Here is a 15923-nt window from a genome sequence, read left to right as displayed (position 1 = left end):
GTCATGAAATATGGACACGTCGGCTCTCACCCGCGGGTGTGGTTGAGAGTCAGCGTGTACTCTTGAAACTGCGTTTGATACATGCTGTGTATTATATAAGAGTATTTAATACGTGTCGTTCTGCAGCCGTGTGCAGTCGTCACTTTTATCTTCTGCTGACGTAATCGTTTCAACAACTTAGAGTCGTGTTCAAGAAAAATGACCTTTCAAACAGCACTTTCTGAGAAAACTACACTAGTTTTAATGGAGCCATTAGCACCGTTTTACCTCAAAGGGAGTTTAATAAACAACAACGCATCCAAGCCCAGAAAATCTGCGAACTATCGACCATTTAATTTTCCACCTTTTCAAATAAAGATTCCTTTGAACTCGAAACATGACAACGAGTTGCCATCCCTTTCGACAACCCTCTCAGTAATGGTGACATGAACAGCTTCCCTAATGCTTTGCCGCCCAGCCAATTAATCACAACTCACATCTCAACAACCCTCTCAGTAAAGGAGACATGAACGACTTCTTTCATGCTTTGCCACCCAGCCAGCCAATCACATCTCAACAACCCTCTCAGTAACGATGACCTGAACCACTCCTCTAATGCTTTGCCGCCCAGCCAACTAATTACACCTCAACAACCCTCCCAGTAACGGTGAATTGAATAGCTTCCCTAATGCTTTGCCGCCCAGCCAGCCAATCACATCTCAACAACCCTATCAGTAACGATGACCTGAACCACTCCTCTAATGCTTTGCCGCCCAGCCAACTAATTACACCTCAACAACCCTCCCAGTAACGGTGAATTGAACAGCTTCCCTAATGCTTTGCCGCCCAGCCAGCCAATCACATCTCAACAACCCTCTCAATAACGGTGACCTGAAAAGCTCCTCTAATGCTTTGCCGCCCAGCCAACTAATCACATCTCACATCTCAACAACCCTCTCAGTAAAGGTGACTTGAACAGCTCCTCTAATGCTTTGCCGCCCAGCCAGCCCATCTCTACTGTCGATCGCTTTTGACAACATATACAACATAGACGTATAATTGAAATTGATAGCACAGAGTATAGAAAGACCCTAAGTTGTGTTTATTTTCTGTTCATGACTACAATTTGCTTTATCGTATTATGTGTTAAAAACAACAAAAACGATCTATACTTTATGTGCATATATTTACCTGAAATAAGGAATAAACATCTCTTAAAAGGAGGACAGATGTTCTTTAAAATGTTGTGAACATGCTGCATTGACTTCAGAAGTCCAGTTCTTATTCGATCTTACACAAAAATAAAAATAAAATAAAGAGGATTTTACGCAAAAAAAGGCTTTTCATCAAAAATATTTCATACTTTACTTTTAACTTTATCATTTATTCATAATAATTTCAAGGCCAATACAGACAATTTCAGGTCGTCAATCAATGTATATTTTTGAACCGTGGGAGGAAACCGGAGCGACCGGAGTAAACCCAGGGAAACTCAGGGAGAACATATCAAGTGTTTAATTGAATGTTGTTACTTTTGTGTTATTGCTTCTGTTAGAATACGATTAAAAGTGAGGAATATTGTGTAACTTTTTGCAGATCTTGTGACATAAATTATCCTTAATAAGTGATTATATTTCCTTCATGTTTGACTTGAGGATGAAGGAAGTGTCATATTATGGGATGGTATTTCCGTGTGGCAGCATCAAGGATGTGTTCAGGACGAGGACTCGGGCGAAGATGAAATTAGCGTCTCCAGGCGAGGAAGATGCTCGCGGATGCAGAAGAGAACATGGATTTTCTTCTGCCCCGGAATAACCTCGGAAACGGCACCGTAAGGATCCCGAAGATAAGTGAGAGGAAGCGGAAAATCCAGTTTTGTTGTTTGGCCTCCGGGTCGAACCGAGCCCGTTGTCAAGAGATTGATCAGACGCTCAAAGAGCCGACAGCGAACCAGAGAAGGTTTTCGTTACGAGTCGCCTCGGGTCGCTGCAGATATTGTTTCTGACATTTCCTGCGATCAGTCGAGGCGAACACGAGAATCTAATAATAAGAAAAAAATAGCGTTTGTTAAAAATGATCCGAAGAAGACTCACAGATTTCTCGCTGATTGAATCTTCAAACGTCTGCTCCGAGCGTGATTTCTGTGGCTCCGCCCCCTCGACGAACACCTGCGTGAAATCACAGTTTAAACACCTGAGAAGCTTTAGAAAGAATTATAACATCACCCTTTAAAATGTTTTATCTGAATATACTTCTTTTTTTTCATTTTCATATATGTTTGTTTTTATGTACAATTAATATGAAAATATTCAAGTGTTTGTTCATTTTTGTGTTGCAATTAAACTTTCTTCTTTTTTTTTAACGATTTGATTTAGTTTGATTCATATATTGAAAATATTTTTTATGTCATAATTGAATTTAATCATTTGTATATTGAAAGGTTAAACTTTTATTGTATTTGTATTTTTAAATTTAATGAGAAAATATTTTCGAGAAGGATGTTTTTTTGTTTTTTTTACACGTATTGTTTGATATTTTAATTCCAATCAGTCAAAAAACGTTTTGCTCAATTCAGTATTTTCTAATTGAACTCCTGTGTTGTTCTCAGTATTATCTTGATCTTTAAAGTATGTACTTTTTTGAATATTGTTTTGATTGTTTAAGCGCTTTGTGACCCTGGTCTGGAAAAGCGCTATATAAATAAATATTACTTACTTACTTACTTACTTACTTTGAATTCAATATAAAAAAATTGGTTAAAATGTTTATTTTTAAACGGCTACAAAGGAAAAAAATATTGTATTAAATAAAGTATTTTTTTCTTTGTTTTCAAACATAAATTCAGTTATTCATTAGTAATAAATTCAACCCTTTTATATATAAATTATTTAAGTGAATGATTTAAAAAATAATTATATACATTTTTTAAGCATTTAATATATTTTTTAATAATTTGTATATTGAAAATGTATTTTATGGAATAATTGTATTTAATCATTTGTATATTGAAAATGTATTTTATGGAATAAATGTATTTAATCATTTGTATATTGAAAGGTTGAATTTTATTTTAAAATGTAATAAAAACATATTTTTGAGAACGATGATTTTTTTTTTTTACACGTATAGTTTGATATTTTAATTCCAATAAGTCCAAAAACCTTTCAATATTTTCTAATTCACAGCCCTTTGTATTCAATGCAAAAATCTTCGTTTAAAATAAGAATTTTAAAAGGCAATAAAATAAAAAAAATATTGAATTAAAATAAAAAAATATATTTGTAAACTTGTGATGTAAATGTCATTTCTTGTGTAAGAAATACATTTTATTTTGAAAATATTAAGTTTTTAAAATCAATTATTTAAAAAGAAAGCATAATGTCAATAATCTAATTATTAAATTCAGTTATAATAAGAAATTGAACATTTGTATATATAAATTTAAAAACATTTTACATTCTAACGTTACATTCTAATGACACTAATGTACTTCCTGACCTGGTTGATTGACGGGTGACACTTGGACTTCCTCTTGGACGTGGTGTCCAGACCCCACAGGGAGGAGAAGCGGCTCCGGCGCTTGCTGAAGGTCCGAGGCATGGCCTGGTTCCTCCTCTTGACGTTGGCCTCGTTCCGGGCGGCGACCTGGACCGACATAGAACCGTGGTTATGCGAGACGATCGTTGGCGTTTCTGGGTTAATTCGGACGTCGCTAACGTTAGCATGTTAGACTCAACGAGATGCTTTTTTATAACGTGCACGACGTGATGCTCATGGGCCGTGGCAGCGAGTGGCAGCCACTGAACTCGTGGGAGTTTCTCCAGCACTCAGCGCTTATGAAGCAGAGACACGTCATGTTATGTCGGTCAGACTCTCACGAGAAGCTTCTAATAAAACCTACCGTTCAAAGAATTTAGAGACAAAATCACGTTTTCACAGAAGTGCAGATGCATTTTGACATTTTAACATGGAAGAATATAAGAATATCGACTTATTAATATTACATTTTTATCGAAATTTTCTTGTTTTTTTTTAAAGAATTCAACACTTGTTTCAATAAATTAATTCAATATTTTCTATATTAATTCCAAAAATTCGAAAATACATGTTAAAAATTCTATATTTTTTAATGTATAGTCTTTTAGATTCAATATAAAAATGTTGCTATAACAGAGCCTCCAGACATTAGCAATAGAGCATCGAGCTACTTGATCAAACTTTCATGATTGGATGGATGGATGGATGGATGGATGGATGGATGGATGGATGGATGGATGGATGGATGGATGGATGGATGGATGGATGGATGGATGGATGGATGGATGGATGGATGGATGGATGGATGGATGGATGGATGGATGGATGGATGGATGATTGGATGGATGGATGGATGGATGGATGATGGATGGATGGATGGATGGATGGATGGATGGATGGATGGATGGATGGATGATTGGATGGATGGATGGATGGATGGATGGATGGATGGATGGATGGATGGATGGATGGATGGATGGATGGATGGATGGATGGATGGATGGATGGATGGATGGATGATTGGATGGATGGATGGATGGATGGATGGATGGATGGATGGATGGATGGATGGATGGATGGATGGATGGATGGATGGATGGATGGATGGATGGATGGATGGATGGATGATTGGATGGATGGATGGATGGATGGATAGGTGAATAGATCATGTATTTATTAATTATTGGAATTATTATTTCTAACTCTTATCCAACTCTATATGTAAAAATAATTTTAAAAATCACATTTTTATTAATTTATATATTTATTTATTTTTAAATCAATATAATTTTGATATAAAAAGGGTTTAATTTTCAACTATAGAAACGAATTAAACCTTTCAATGTAAAAATATTTAATTTAATAATTAAAGAATAAAAAATTAAATACCATAAAAACTGTCGATAAAAATGAGCTAAAATAATACATTCATGACACTAACGTTCAATATTAAATTAAACGTCAAGTAAAGGAAGAGGTTGAAGAAAGAGCAGACAAAGGGAAGAGAGGAGGATGAAGGAGGAGGGGATTGTGGGAAAAGCGCCTCAGGGTTGCCAGCGTCTCTAAAAGAGTCCGTATCGATCGACCAATCACGTCGATCCCTGATGTGTGTTTGGCCTCGTTGTATCAAAACCGCTCGAGTTTTTTTTGTGGAGATGTTTGGCAGCGTTAGCACCGGCGACCTTTGACCCACTTATTCTGAGCATCGCAGATTCAACTTGTAACAAAACAACTTGTTGTGGTTTTTTTTCCGCCTCCAGCCTTGACAGACGTTAGAAAAGAACAAAAACACAAAGTCATGTTGTCTGTTGTGAGCGCAGAACAGAATGTGAAGAATAAACGAAAGAATTTGCAGAATTTTTTTGTTGTAAAAACACAACAATACGAGTCGAGAAAGAACTTTTACCGAAATCACACTTGAACTCGAACACCTTGACATTGTTTGTTTTTATGGTCGTCTAAAATTTTCAGTTTCAGTGCAAGTATAATCTAACACTTAATTTATTCATAAATTATGTGACTGCAAAGTCTAAATTTGATGCTAGAAAAAATAAATCTGCATAAGAATCAAATTTACTTACATAAATAAAGATTATAACACAAACAAAGCTTTGATTATAAAGTTAAATGGAAAGATTTTCTAAAATAAAAAATAATGTGGAAATTCATTAAAAATTAAACCAAAAAAAATGTATCAAATCTGTCAAAGAAAAAATGAGAGAATATAAAGTAGATTTTAAATATGATAACAATAATCTGAAGCGAAATATTTCCAGTGGTCAGTAAAGGAGGGGTAGGTACTTATGAAAACGCTGAGCATGCGTTGAAAAGTACATGTAGAAAATGCGTCGGCGAGCTCGACATTTTATTGTGTACTTATTATTGTGTTAATTCTAAATGTATCTTTCTTTTTGTACTTTTTCCCTTTAAAGAAATGTGTCAAATAATATAATAGTAATCTCTATATGGAAAGTTTGAGTTTGTTTTAATAAATACTTAAATTCAACCATTTTTTAAATTAAAAGTTGATTTATTTTTTATTTTTACAATTGAATTTTATATATATATATACAGTACATATATTCAAAATATATATATTATTTGTTTAACAAATAGACCTTAATATTCTAATTAGAATAATTCAAACATAAATTTCCTAAATTCAATATATTTCTCGATTCGTACCGTTTTAAATTCAATATGAAAAACTATTGGTATAACAACGACAAAAACAAATTCACCGATTGTTATTAAAAATGTATGAATTCAATGATTCAATAATTATTAAAAATAATAATAAATGAAACCTCTCAATGTACAAATTATTCAAGTAAATAATTAAAATGTAATTATTAAAATAAAAATAAATGCCTGAAAATGCAGTTTAATATTCTGATGAATACTTCCATACTTTTAATATGTATGAATATGAATATATATATATATATTTTAATGAATATTGCAATATTTGGGTTTATTTTTTTGCTGAATTTTTTAACTTACTTTTTAATTTTTATTTTACAGTCACAGAATATAATATGTCTATATCTACATATTAACAATAAATGTATTAATTATCAAACAAGTATTATCGACTGTATTCTTCGACTGTTCTTCCTCTTTATGTTCTTCTTCCTATTTTTTATGTATTATTTTTTATTGTTTATGAAAAATTGCTGGCTATTGGTAAAAAACAATTTCAATAAAGATCAATCAATAAAGTTTTACCTACCTACCTATATTTGTCGTAACCATGACGACTATTATGCAACATTTTGTTCCATATTTGAATTATGAATCAACTCAGACGCAAGTTAACATGATTCATGCAGAAGTGACTCATGTTCCTGTCGTGTCGAGAGACAACACCTTAGAAGTTCAGCCACAGAGAGTCCAACACGTGCGCACAAGCGCAGACGTGTGCACGTGACCTTGAGGAAGAGGTCGTACCAGTGCGTGGAAGGACGAGACGGAGAAGATCCCCAGGCGTCCCATCACCAGTTTGGTGGGACGGGAGGCGAAGCCCAGCAGGCGCTTGGGGTTGGGGGGCTCCCCGCCCTGGAGGCTGGCCAGGTAGCAGCGGCAGCGGAACAGGTCCATGTGGAAGCGCTCCAGGTTCTGCTCCCACAGGAAGATCTAGGAGGAGGAGGAGGAGGAGAACATTTGGTTTGATGTCCACGGAGATGAATCACGAGCGCCGTCGCCGACCCGCTGGGCTCGTGTTCCGTGGATCACAGGACGAGCCGTGGGAGGTTGAAACACTCACATCATGACACTAGTACACACTGGTACACACTAGTACACACTAGTACACACTAGTACACACTGGTACACACTAGTACACACTAGTACACACTAGTGTGTGTGTTTAGAGCTGCTGTGAAAATCATTTCACTTTTGATTTACAACATAATTTTCAACATTTTCCCTTTATTTTTCCTTATTTTATTTGTTAAATAATTCTTTCATAGTTTGATCTCAACGTAAGAATGTTTTGGCAAATATAAAATAAAGTTAGTTAATAAAAGTATTAAAATGTTTTTTTAAATGTCATTAAAATAGTATTAGGTCCACTCAAAGTTTGTTTATTTGTTATTGCAAGAGTAAAGTCGTATATATTACGTTTATCACAACATTAGATGCTAAACTTTTTAGGAGATGAAAGTCGTAAATATTACATTTATTAAGAGCTTAAAGTAGAATAAATTACATTTATTACTAATTTTAAAATTTTACTTTAATCACAAACATTTTTTTTATTGTAAAATTGTATTAATTTAAGATTAAATATAACATTTATTACGAGAATAAAGTCATTTATTACATTTTTTAACGACATTAAAGTCGTACGTTACATTTATCACAAGATTGAAGTCGTATTTTACATTTAATACGAGATTAAAATCATACATAAGATTTATTTCAAGATTAAAGTCGGATATTACATTTATTACGATATTAAAGTCATTTATTATGAGGCTTAAATCGTATATTACATTTATTACAATATTAGATATTGAATTTAATATTAGATTATAGTCATATATAACATTTATCACAAGATTAAAATCATACATTACATTACATTTATTACGATATTAAAGTCACTTATTACATTTATTACGAGATTTAAGTAGAATATAATATTATTGCGGGATTAAATATTGCATTTTTTACGAGATTAAAGTCGTATATTACAGTTATTACCAGATTAAAATTGTATATAACATTTATTAGGAGATATAACATTTATTAGGAGATTATTGTTTTATATTACATCTATTTTGAGATTAAATATTACATGTATTACGATATTAAATATTACACTTATTATGATATTAAAGTCATTTATTATGAGGCTAAAGTCAGATGTTTAATTTTTTACAATATTAGATATTGCATTTAATATGAGATTATAGTCATATATAACATTTATCACAAGATTAAAATCAAAAATTACATTACATTTATTACGATATTAAAGTCATTTATTACGAGATTTAAGTAGAATATAACATTATTAAGAGTTCAAATATTGCATTTTTATGAGATTAAAGTCGTATATTACAATTATTACCAGATTAAAATCACATACAACATTTGTTAGGAGATTATTTTCTTATATTACATCTATTCTGAGATTAAATATTACATGTACTACGATATTAAATATTGCATTTATTACGATATTGAAGTTGTATACATTACATTTGTGACCAGATTAAACATTACATTTATTATAAAAATGTATCATGAGATTAAAGTCGTAATAAATGTTGAATAAACCAATTTAATCTAGTAATAAAACATTTACACTCAGTTATTTCTTATAGCTTAATTTACATCATTTTAGTTTGTTTATTATTCAGAGCTTATTTTAGTGTATCAGCCAATCACAGTCGTCCAAATCCAGGCTCGTGAACATGTGACCCATTCTTGACTCACCAGCTTCTCTCATGTGGACACGAATGTATAGAATAAATCCTGTCAATCAATCTGTCAATCAATCTGTCAATCACTGTGACCCGTCAGCGACCAATCCATACACGTGGAACCAGAATCAACTTCCCATTGAACCTGACCTTGAGGTCAAGGTCATTCACGTGAACGTTCACCTGGTCATGTCGTCACAAGTTTACTTCTGATGAATCAAAAGTAAACTTCTTAGGAAGGTTCTACTGACGGAGTCAGGAACTCAGACGTGACTTCAGGAGAACCTCTCGATCCTCAGGTGACGCACCTGCTCCAGGATGGTCTTCCTCTTCTTGGCGTCGGTGACGGTGGACAGCTGCATGTCTCCCATCTTCTTCATCTTCTCGTCCATGTCGATCTTCTGCTCCAGCTTGCGGACCTCGGTGCGCAGCAGCCTCAGCGTGTCCTCGCGGTGGTGCTGGCGAGCTAGCGCCGCCGCGCACGCCGAGTGGATGGCGGTGATCCAGTTCTCCAGCTCCGTCTGCCCCGACGTCTGGCGATCAGAAGGAGTGATTAGTGACCTCCGAGGGGAGGAAGATGACGTCTGGTGTTGATGGAAATGTCAGGAGACGAAGATGAATGAAGACGTGAGTCACATGGTAACAATAGCAAGATGGCCGTCTGGCCTTTAGACACGTCAGGAAACGAACACGTTGACACGTGAGTCCTCGAGGAAATCACTGACTCTTTATCTCGTGGATCCTGACGAGAACCATTGATCCTGGTTTGAACTCATTAGTGCACGTGTGCACATGCATGTGACGACTGCATGGAAGTACATCATCATATTGTAGAGTGGAAATTTTAAATTATTATTATTATTATTATTATTATTATTATTATTATTATTATTATTATTATTATTATTATTATTATTATTATTATTATTGTTATTATTATTATTGTTGTTATTATTATTATTACTGTTGTTATTATTATTGTTATTATTATTATTTTTATTATTATTATTATTATTATTATTATTGTTGTTGTTATTATTATTATTATTATTATTATTATTATTATTATTGTTGTTATTATTGTTGTTATTATTATTATTATTATTATTATTATTATTGTCATTATTATTATTGTTGTTATTATTATTATTATTATCGTTATTATTATCATTATCATTATTATTATTATTATTGTTATTATTATTATTATTATTATTATTATTGTTATTATTATTATTATTATTATTATTATTATTATTATTATTATTATTATTATTATTGTTGTTATTATTATTATTGTTGTATGTGAAATTTGGAATTTATTTAGTAATTTAATTCAGTAATTTGTATATTAAAAGGTTGAATTTGTTTTTGTGTTGTTGGAATAATTCACGAAAAAAAAAAGTTTTTACACATAGAGTTTGATATTTTAACTCCATTCATTCAAAAATACACTTAATAACTTCAATATTTTTTCATTTGTAGATTTTTTAATTCAGTATGAAATTGTTGGCACTATTATAACAATATTACTTCATGTTTAAAAGGCGATGAATTAAATACTATTGAGTTGTTTTTTTTATATATATATTGGCATTATATACAAATCATTAACAGTATTCTACCAACCTTTTTATATCGAATTTAGGCTATGAAATAAAAAAAATAAAAAAAAACTACAGAATTTAAATTTTAAAAAATCATCATTCATTTTGGCACAATTATACCAACAATTTTATATTGAATTTAAAAGCCTATATATCAAGAAATATTTGTTTTGGAATTCTTGGAAGAAGAATATTAGACTCTATGTATAAATAAAATTCATTCGATTCTGCATTATTAACTCAACATCTTTATATTGAAATTCAAAAAGGTTATGAAATAAATACAAATTTAATTTAGAATTTTTTTGTCTTAATCATTGGAATTAGAATATCGAACTCTACGTGTATAAAGTCCAATTCAAAAACACATTTTCAAAATTCAATATTTTTTACTTCATAGCCTTTGGAATTCAATGTGAAAAAAATTGAAACTATTATGAAGAAGTTTTTATATTGAATTTAAAAGCCACAAATTTAAAAATATTGAATATATAAAATAAAAAAAATGAATTATTGGGATTAGAATATTAAACTATATGTGAAAAAAAGTGCAATTCAAAAACTAATTTTCTAAATTCAATATTTTTCAGTTCGTAGCCGTTTTGAATCAATTTAAAATAATTGAACTATTATTTATATTATATTATATTATATTGAACATGCATTTTTGAACTATTGGAATTAGAATCTCCAACTACATGTGTAAAAATATATTTATTTTTGAAAATATATATATATAAAAAAAAAATCCAAAATCAATGCTTAACAACAAAAGTTTAAACATTTTAAATGTTTAATTAAATCATTCAATCCTCCCCACCACGAAAATCAGTGACTCTCTATCTGCACTCATGGCTACAGGCGAGACTTATTGCTCCTTATTTTGTGTAACAATTTGTGCGTTAAAAAAAAAAGCACATGGTTAGTACAGGTTAGTGTCACAACATACCTGGAAAAGGAAAGCGTCTCCGACCGAGTTGCTGAGGCAGAAAACGAAATCTTTCTTGGGATGTTCGGGAACGGCCTGAACGATGCTGTTCTCCACCCAGAGCGCGTGCTTAGGAACGCTGTTGTGGTCGATGCCCGAGCGACCGTCCGACTCGTACAGGAACAGAGTGCAGCCTGGGAAATATCAAGATTAGGATGAGAATCAAAACAAGAAGAAATTACACTATTAGACATCAGCGAAACATTAACACTGAATCTTAATGTTGTTAAATCAATATAGTTGCTCAAAAATAACCAAATATTACCACAAATATTATCTTATATTCACCGTAAGTATTAATTTCAGTCTCTCTAAAACATAAAAAGGTTAAAAAATGTCAGGATATGTTATATAAGATAATGTTAGTAAACGTTTTTAGCTATTAGCTATTTAGCTATTTAGCTATAGCTATGTTAAAGTCTGTCTCTTAGCGAAATAACAAAAAAAAACGGAGAAACATATTTTAACAAAACTTTGAGGGAATCTTTATGATAGTTAAAAGAAGATTTTAAAACATTTTAATATAGTTTGGTAGTTCCAACTGGACTTAAGAAAATTCATTCTGTTACTCACCAGTATGCCTAGCTTAGCTAAGAGCTATCAAAAATAAACAACAGAAACCAAGCTTCATAAATCCCATTGAATCAACTTTAACGTGATTTTAATGATAAATAATGTCTTATCTTTTGTTTTTAAAATTGTTTTGATTCAAATATTACAATAAACATGCAAATATTTACGGTGTTTGTTCATTTTTGTGTTGCAATTTTACTTCCGGTCGCTAGATGGCAGCAGTCATTACGATCCAAAGCTAAAGTATCAATAAAAATCCTGCGAGATCTCTGCAAATATCTATTTAATTAAAATATTGCAATTTTGTTTTGTGTTATTGTTCGATTAGCAGAAACGATAGCGCTGTAGAACTCAGAATGCTACCAAGCTAACATGCTACAAGCTAATTCTTCAATAATAAAAGTTGTTTGATTGCTGTGATAGTTGTTTTTTATAATAAAATCAAGTGAAATTCCGCTCCTATGCAGAGGTATGCAACGGCTCAGTGCTCAATGTTTAATTTGGAACATTTATAGTTTTTGATGGCGACTTGACAAGAAAAAGAAAAAAAAAGGTGAAAAATCCGCCGTCACATCAATTCATTTTGCAAATGTTGGATGGAGCACATTTTCAAGGGATGGGATGGAGTCGGACGAGGCTGCAGATTTGACATTAAATGGTGACGAGGACGGACGTGAAAAAAACACATGAAGACGAAGGAGAGTAAAGGTGATCACGGAGGTCAGTGAACGCATCACGACTGACAGGATGATCTTTGGATCTCATGTGTCGCTCAGTAATAACAGCTGTCGACGCTGTCGTCTCCATAATTGATGGCAGTAAGTTTGTTTGGTCACATGAGTGATTTTAAGTGTTTTTGGATGTTTGGTCAGCAGTGTAAGAAAATATTGATACACTTAAATATCAGGGTTTTTTTTTCACAAAACTGTATCTATATTTAAATTTGCTTTCAAATCAGATATTATTTGTTTCATAGTAATTTTATGGTTTATATTTCAATAAAGTTTGTATTAAAATAACAATAATTTTCTGTAAGAAAATATCAAATTGACTTACAATACAATACACAATACCATGTCAAAATATATATATAAATATATATATTTGAATCATATTTTTTTAACATGGTTTATATCTAATTTAGGGAATAAAAAAAAATAAAAAAAATAGATTTACAATTAACATGCAAACATTTACGGTGTTTGTTCATTTATGTGTTGCAATTAAACTTCCGGCCGCTAGATGGCAGCAATCATTACGATCCGACATTGAAGTATCAATAAACATCCTGCACGATCCAGGCAAATAGCTATTTAATAAAATATTGATACAGGATAATGTCTCAATATTTAATAAAGCTGTATAGATTTTATATTTATTTTTTGGCTTTAAAAAATATTTTTACTTTATCATATTTATTTTATGATTTGTGTCAAATTTAACTGTCAAAAGGTACAATAAACATGCTAATATTGACAGCTTTTGTTAATTTTTGTGTAGAAATGAAACACCCAGCCTCTAAATAACGACAGTCATTACGTCCTCCGCAGCTATAGTCACCAGGAAATCCCTGCGATGACTGAGGACTAGAGGATACAGTGAGTCCAGCAGCCTTTAAAGCTGATGTTTGGACATATTTTGGTTTGAAAACAAATGAAAGCAGTTACGACTTCGTCAAGAGTCATGTGGTCTGTAAATACTACAACACCAGAGTCAAGTACTGGACAATACTACACATATATACTTGTTACTACACAATCAGAACACTAGAGTAAAGTACTCCACTATAATACACATGTATACTTGTTCCTACACTATTACAACACCAGAGTCAAGTACTCGACAAAACTACACATATATACTTGTTACTACACTATCACAACACCAGAGTCAAGTACTGGACAATACTACACATATGTACTTGTTACTACAGTATAAATCACCTTTCAGTGAGACCCAATAGTGCTTCCATTTGCGTTTGGTTGCAGGTTCCACCTTCTTGTTTTTCTTATGAACTAAAAAGTTCTTCACGGCCAGAGCTCCTGCTTTCCTGACCGTTCCTTGCGTGCATCCCAGCAACGCGTCGGAAGGAAACGCACAGCTGAGGGTTCCACTGCTGCGCTCGTCGCTCACGGCCGACTCCTCGGCGCAGTCTCGGCCCTTGTGAGTCTGAAATACAAAAAACTTTGTCAACGTCACACAGAAAAATATTTAAAACGTAGCACAGGAACCAGACGAACCCAGTTTTGATTGTCCAGCTCTTTGCGAAAGTTCTCGTAGACTCCTCCCCTTCCTCCCTCCGCCGCCCTGGCGTCGCCGCCGCCGGCGCTGCTGCTGCCGCTGTCGCTGCCGTTGAAGAGGAGGCTCTCGGTGGCCGAGTACACGGAGAAGGAGGCCGACATGGCCTTGCAGCGGCGGGAGAACAGCTCGCCGTCGCCGTCCATCTCCGCCGCCACGCCGTCGATGCCGCTGTCGCCGTATTCGCTTCCCTCGCCCAAAACACCGGAGATGTCCTGTCACGGCGAGAGAGAAGACCTTTAACTTGGAGAGCACTGGTACGGCACATACCTCTGCCAAGGCTCAATACAAAAGTTAATAGAAAACTCTGCAGGGAGAATTCTGAGCCGCTCTAGTAGAAGAACTCACATTTCTCCGATCCTTAAAATTCTTCACTTTCTGCCAGTTTCTTTCAGGATTATTTTAAAATTCTGGTTCTTACTTTCTGATCTATTCATGGTCAGACCTTCCATCAGTAGATTCTGATCCAGACTTACACCCCAGCTCGGGCTCTGAGGTCTGTGGATCAGAATCTACTGATGGTTCCTGAAAACGGTTCAGGACCAGAGGAGAGAAATCCTTCCAGACTGTTGCTCCAAAGCTTTGGAACCATCTCTGTGTTTGATGATCTACTGACTCCTTCAAGAAACATCTGTGTTTGATGATCTACTGACTCCTTCAAGAAACAACTGTGTTTGATGATCTACTGACTCCTTCAAGAAACATCTGTGTTTGATGATCTACTGACTCCTTCAAGTAACATCTGTGTTTGATGATCTACTGACTCCTTCAAGAAACATCTGTGTTTGATGATCTACTGACTCCTTCAAGAAACATCTGTGTTTGATGATCTACTGACTCCTTCAAGAAACATCTGTGTTTGATGATCTACTGACTCCTTCAAGAAACATCTGTGTTTGATGATCTACTGACTCCTTCAAGAAACATCTGTGTTTGATGATCTACTGACTCCTTCAAGAAACATCTGTGTTTGATGATCTACTGACTCCTTCAAGAAACATCTGTGTTTGATGATCTACTGACTCCTTCAAGAAACATCTGTGTTTGATGATCTACTGACTCCTTCAAGAAACATCTCAAGACATCTTTATTTGTTAGTTTTCTTAATTTTCTTGTTGCTGTTGTGTTTGTCTCTATGTTGTCTTTATCTTTTAAAGTATATATTTTAACTGTGTATTGTTTTTGATTGTTAAAGCGCTTTGTGACCCTGGTCTGAGAAAAGTCTTTAAAAACAATTACTTACTTACTTACATTATTCCTTGAATGTTTATTTTAAGTGAATATTCAGTACAAATTTCGGTTATTTTTTGGCAATTTTTCAAAGCGGTTTTTTTCCTTCTACGGGAATTTGAGCTTACAATGTTCGTGGTTTAGTTTGGTGTCTATTTTAAAGAGATTTCATGATTGAACTCTTTAAATTAAACATTTATATAATTTTTAAATATCAAAAAACATATATGTATTGTAAGTTAAACTGTCAAAATTGTATTTTTTCTTAGTCTATAGGCA

The 15923-nt window shown here is 33.3% G+C and overlaps 1 protein-coding gene across 3 annotated transcripts in view; it reads right to left on the bottom strand.

Annotated features, from left to right (window-relative positions):
* Window positions 1-15923, bottom strand: part of tiam1a (TIAM Rac1 associated GEF 1a) — a 95554-nt gene that overhangs the window by 45612 nt on the left and 34019 nt on the right. For all 3 annotated transcript variants that reach the window (XM_087807944.1, XM_087807946.1, XM_087807945.1), the window contains exons 5-11: window positions 14357-14629; window positions 14060-14285; window positions 11505-11677; window positions 9257-9481; window positions 6967-7152; window positions 3478-3624; window positions 2073-2147 (exon numbers count right to left, since the gene is read on the bottom strand). In XM_087807944.1, the coding sequence (XP_087664070.1) occupies window positions 2073-2147; window positions 3478-3624; window positions 6967-7152; window positions 9257-9481; window positions 11505-11677; window positions 14060-14285; window positions 14357-14629 (1305 nt within the window). The remainder of the gene's footprint in view (window positions 1-2072; window positions 2148-3477; window positions 3625-6966; window positions 7153-9256; window positions 9482-11504; window positions 11678-14059; window positions 14286-14356; window positions 14630-15923) is intronic.

This window comes from Callionymus lyra, chromosome 14 (genome assembly GCF_982586985.1).
Source record: "Callionymus lyra chromosome 14, fCalLyr1.hap1.1, whole genome shotgun sequence".
Lineage (NCBI taxonomy): Eukaryota > Metazoa > Chordata > Actinopteri > Syngnathiformes > Callionymidae > Callionymus > Callionymus lyra.
Note: the sequence above shows the minus strand (reverse complement) of the source record. Positions and strands in the feature narration are given on the sequence as shown.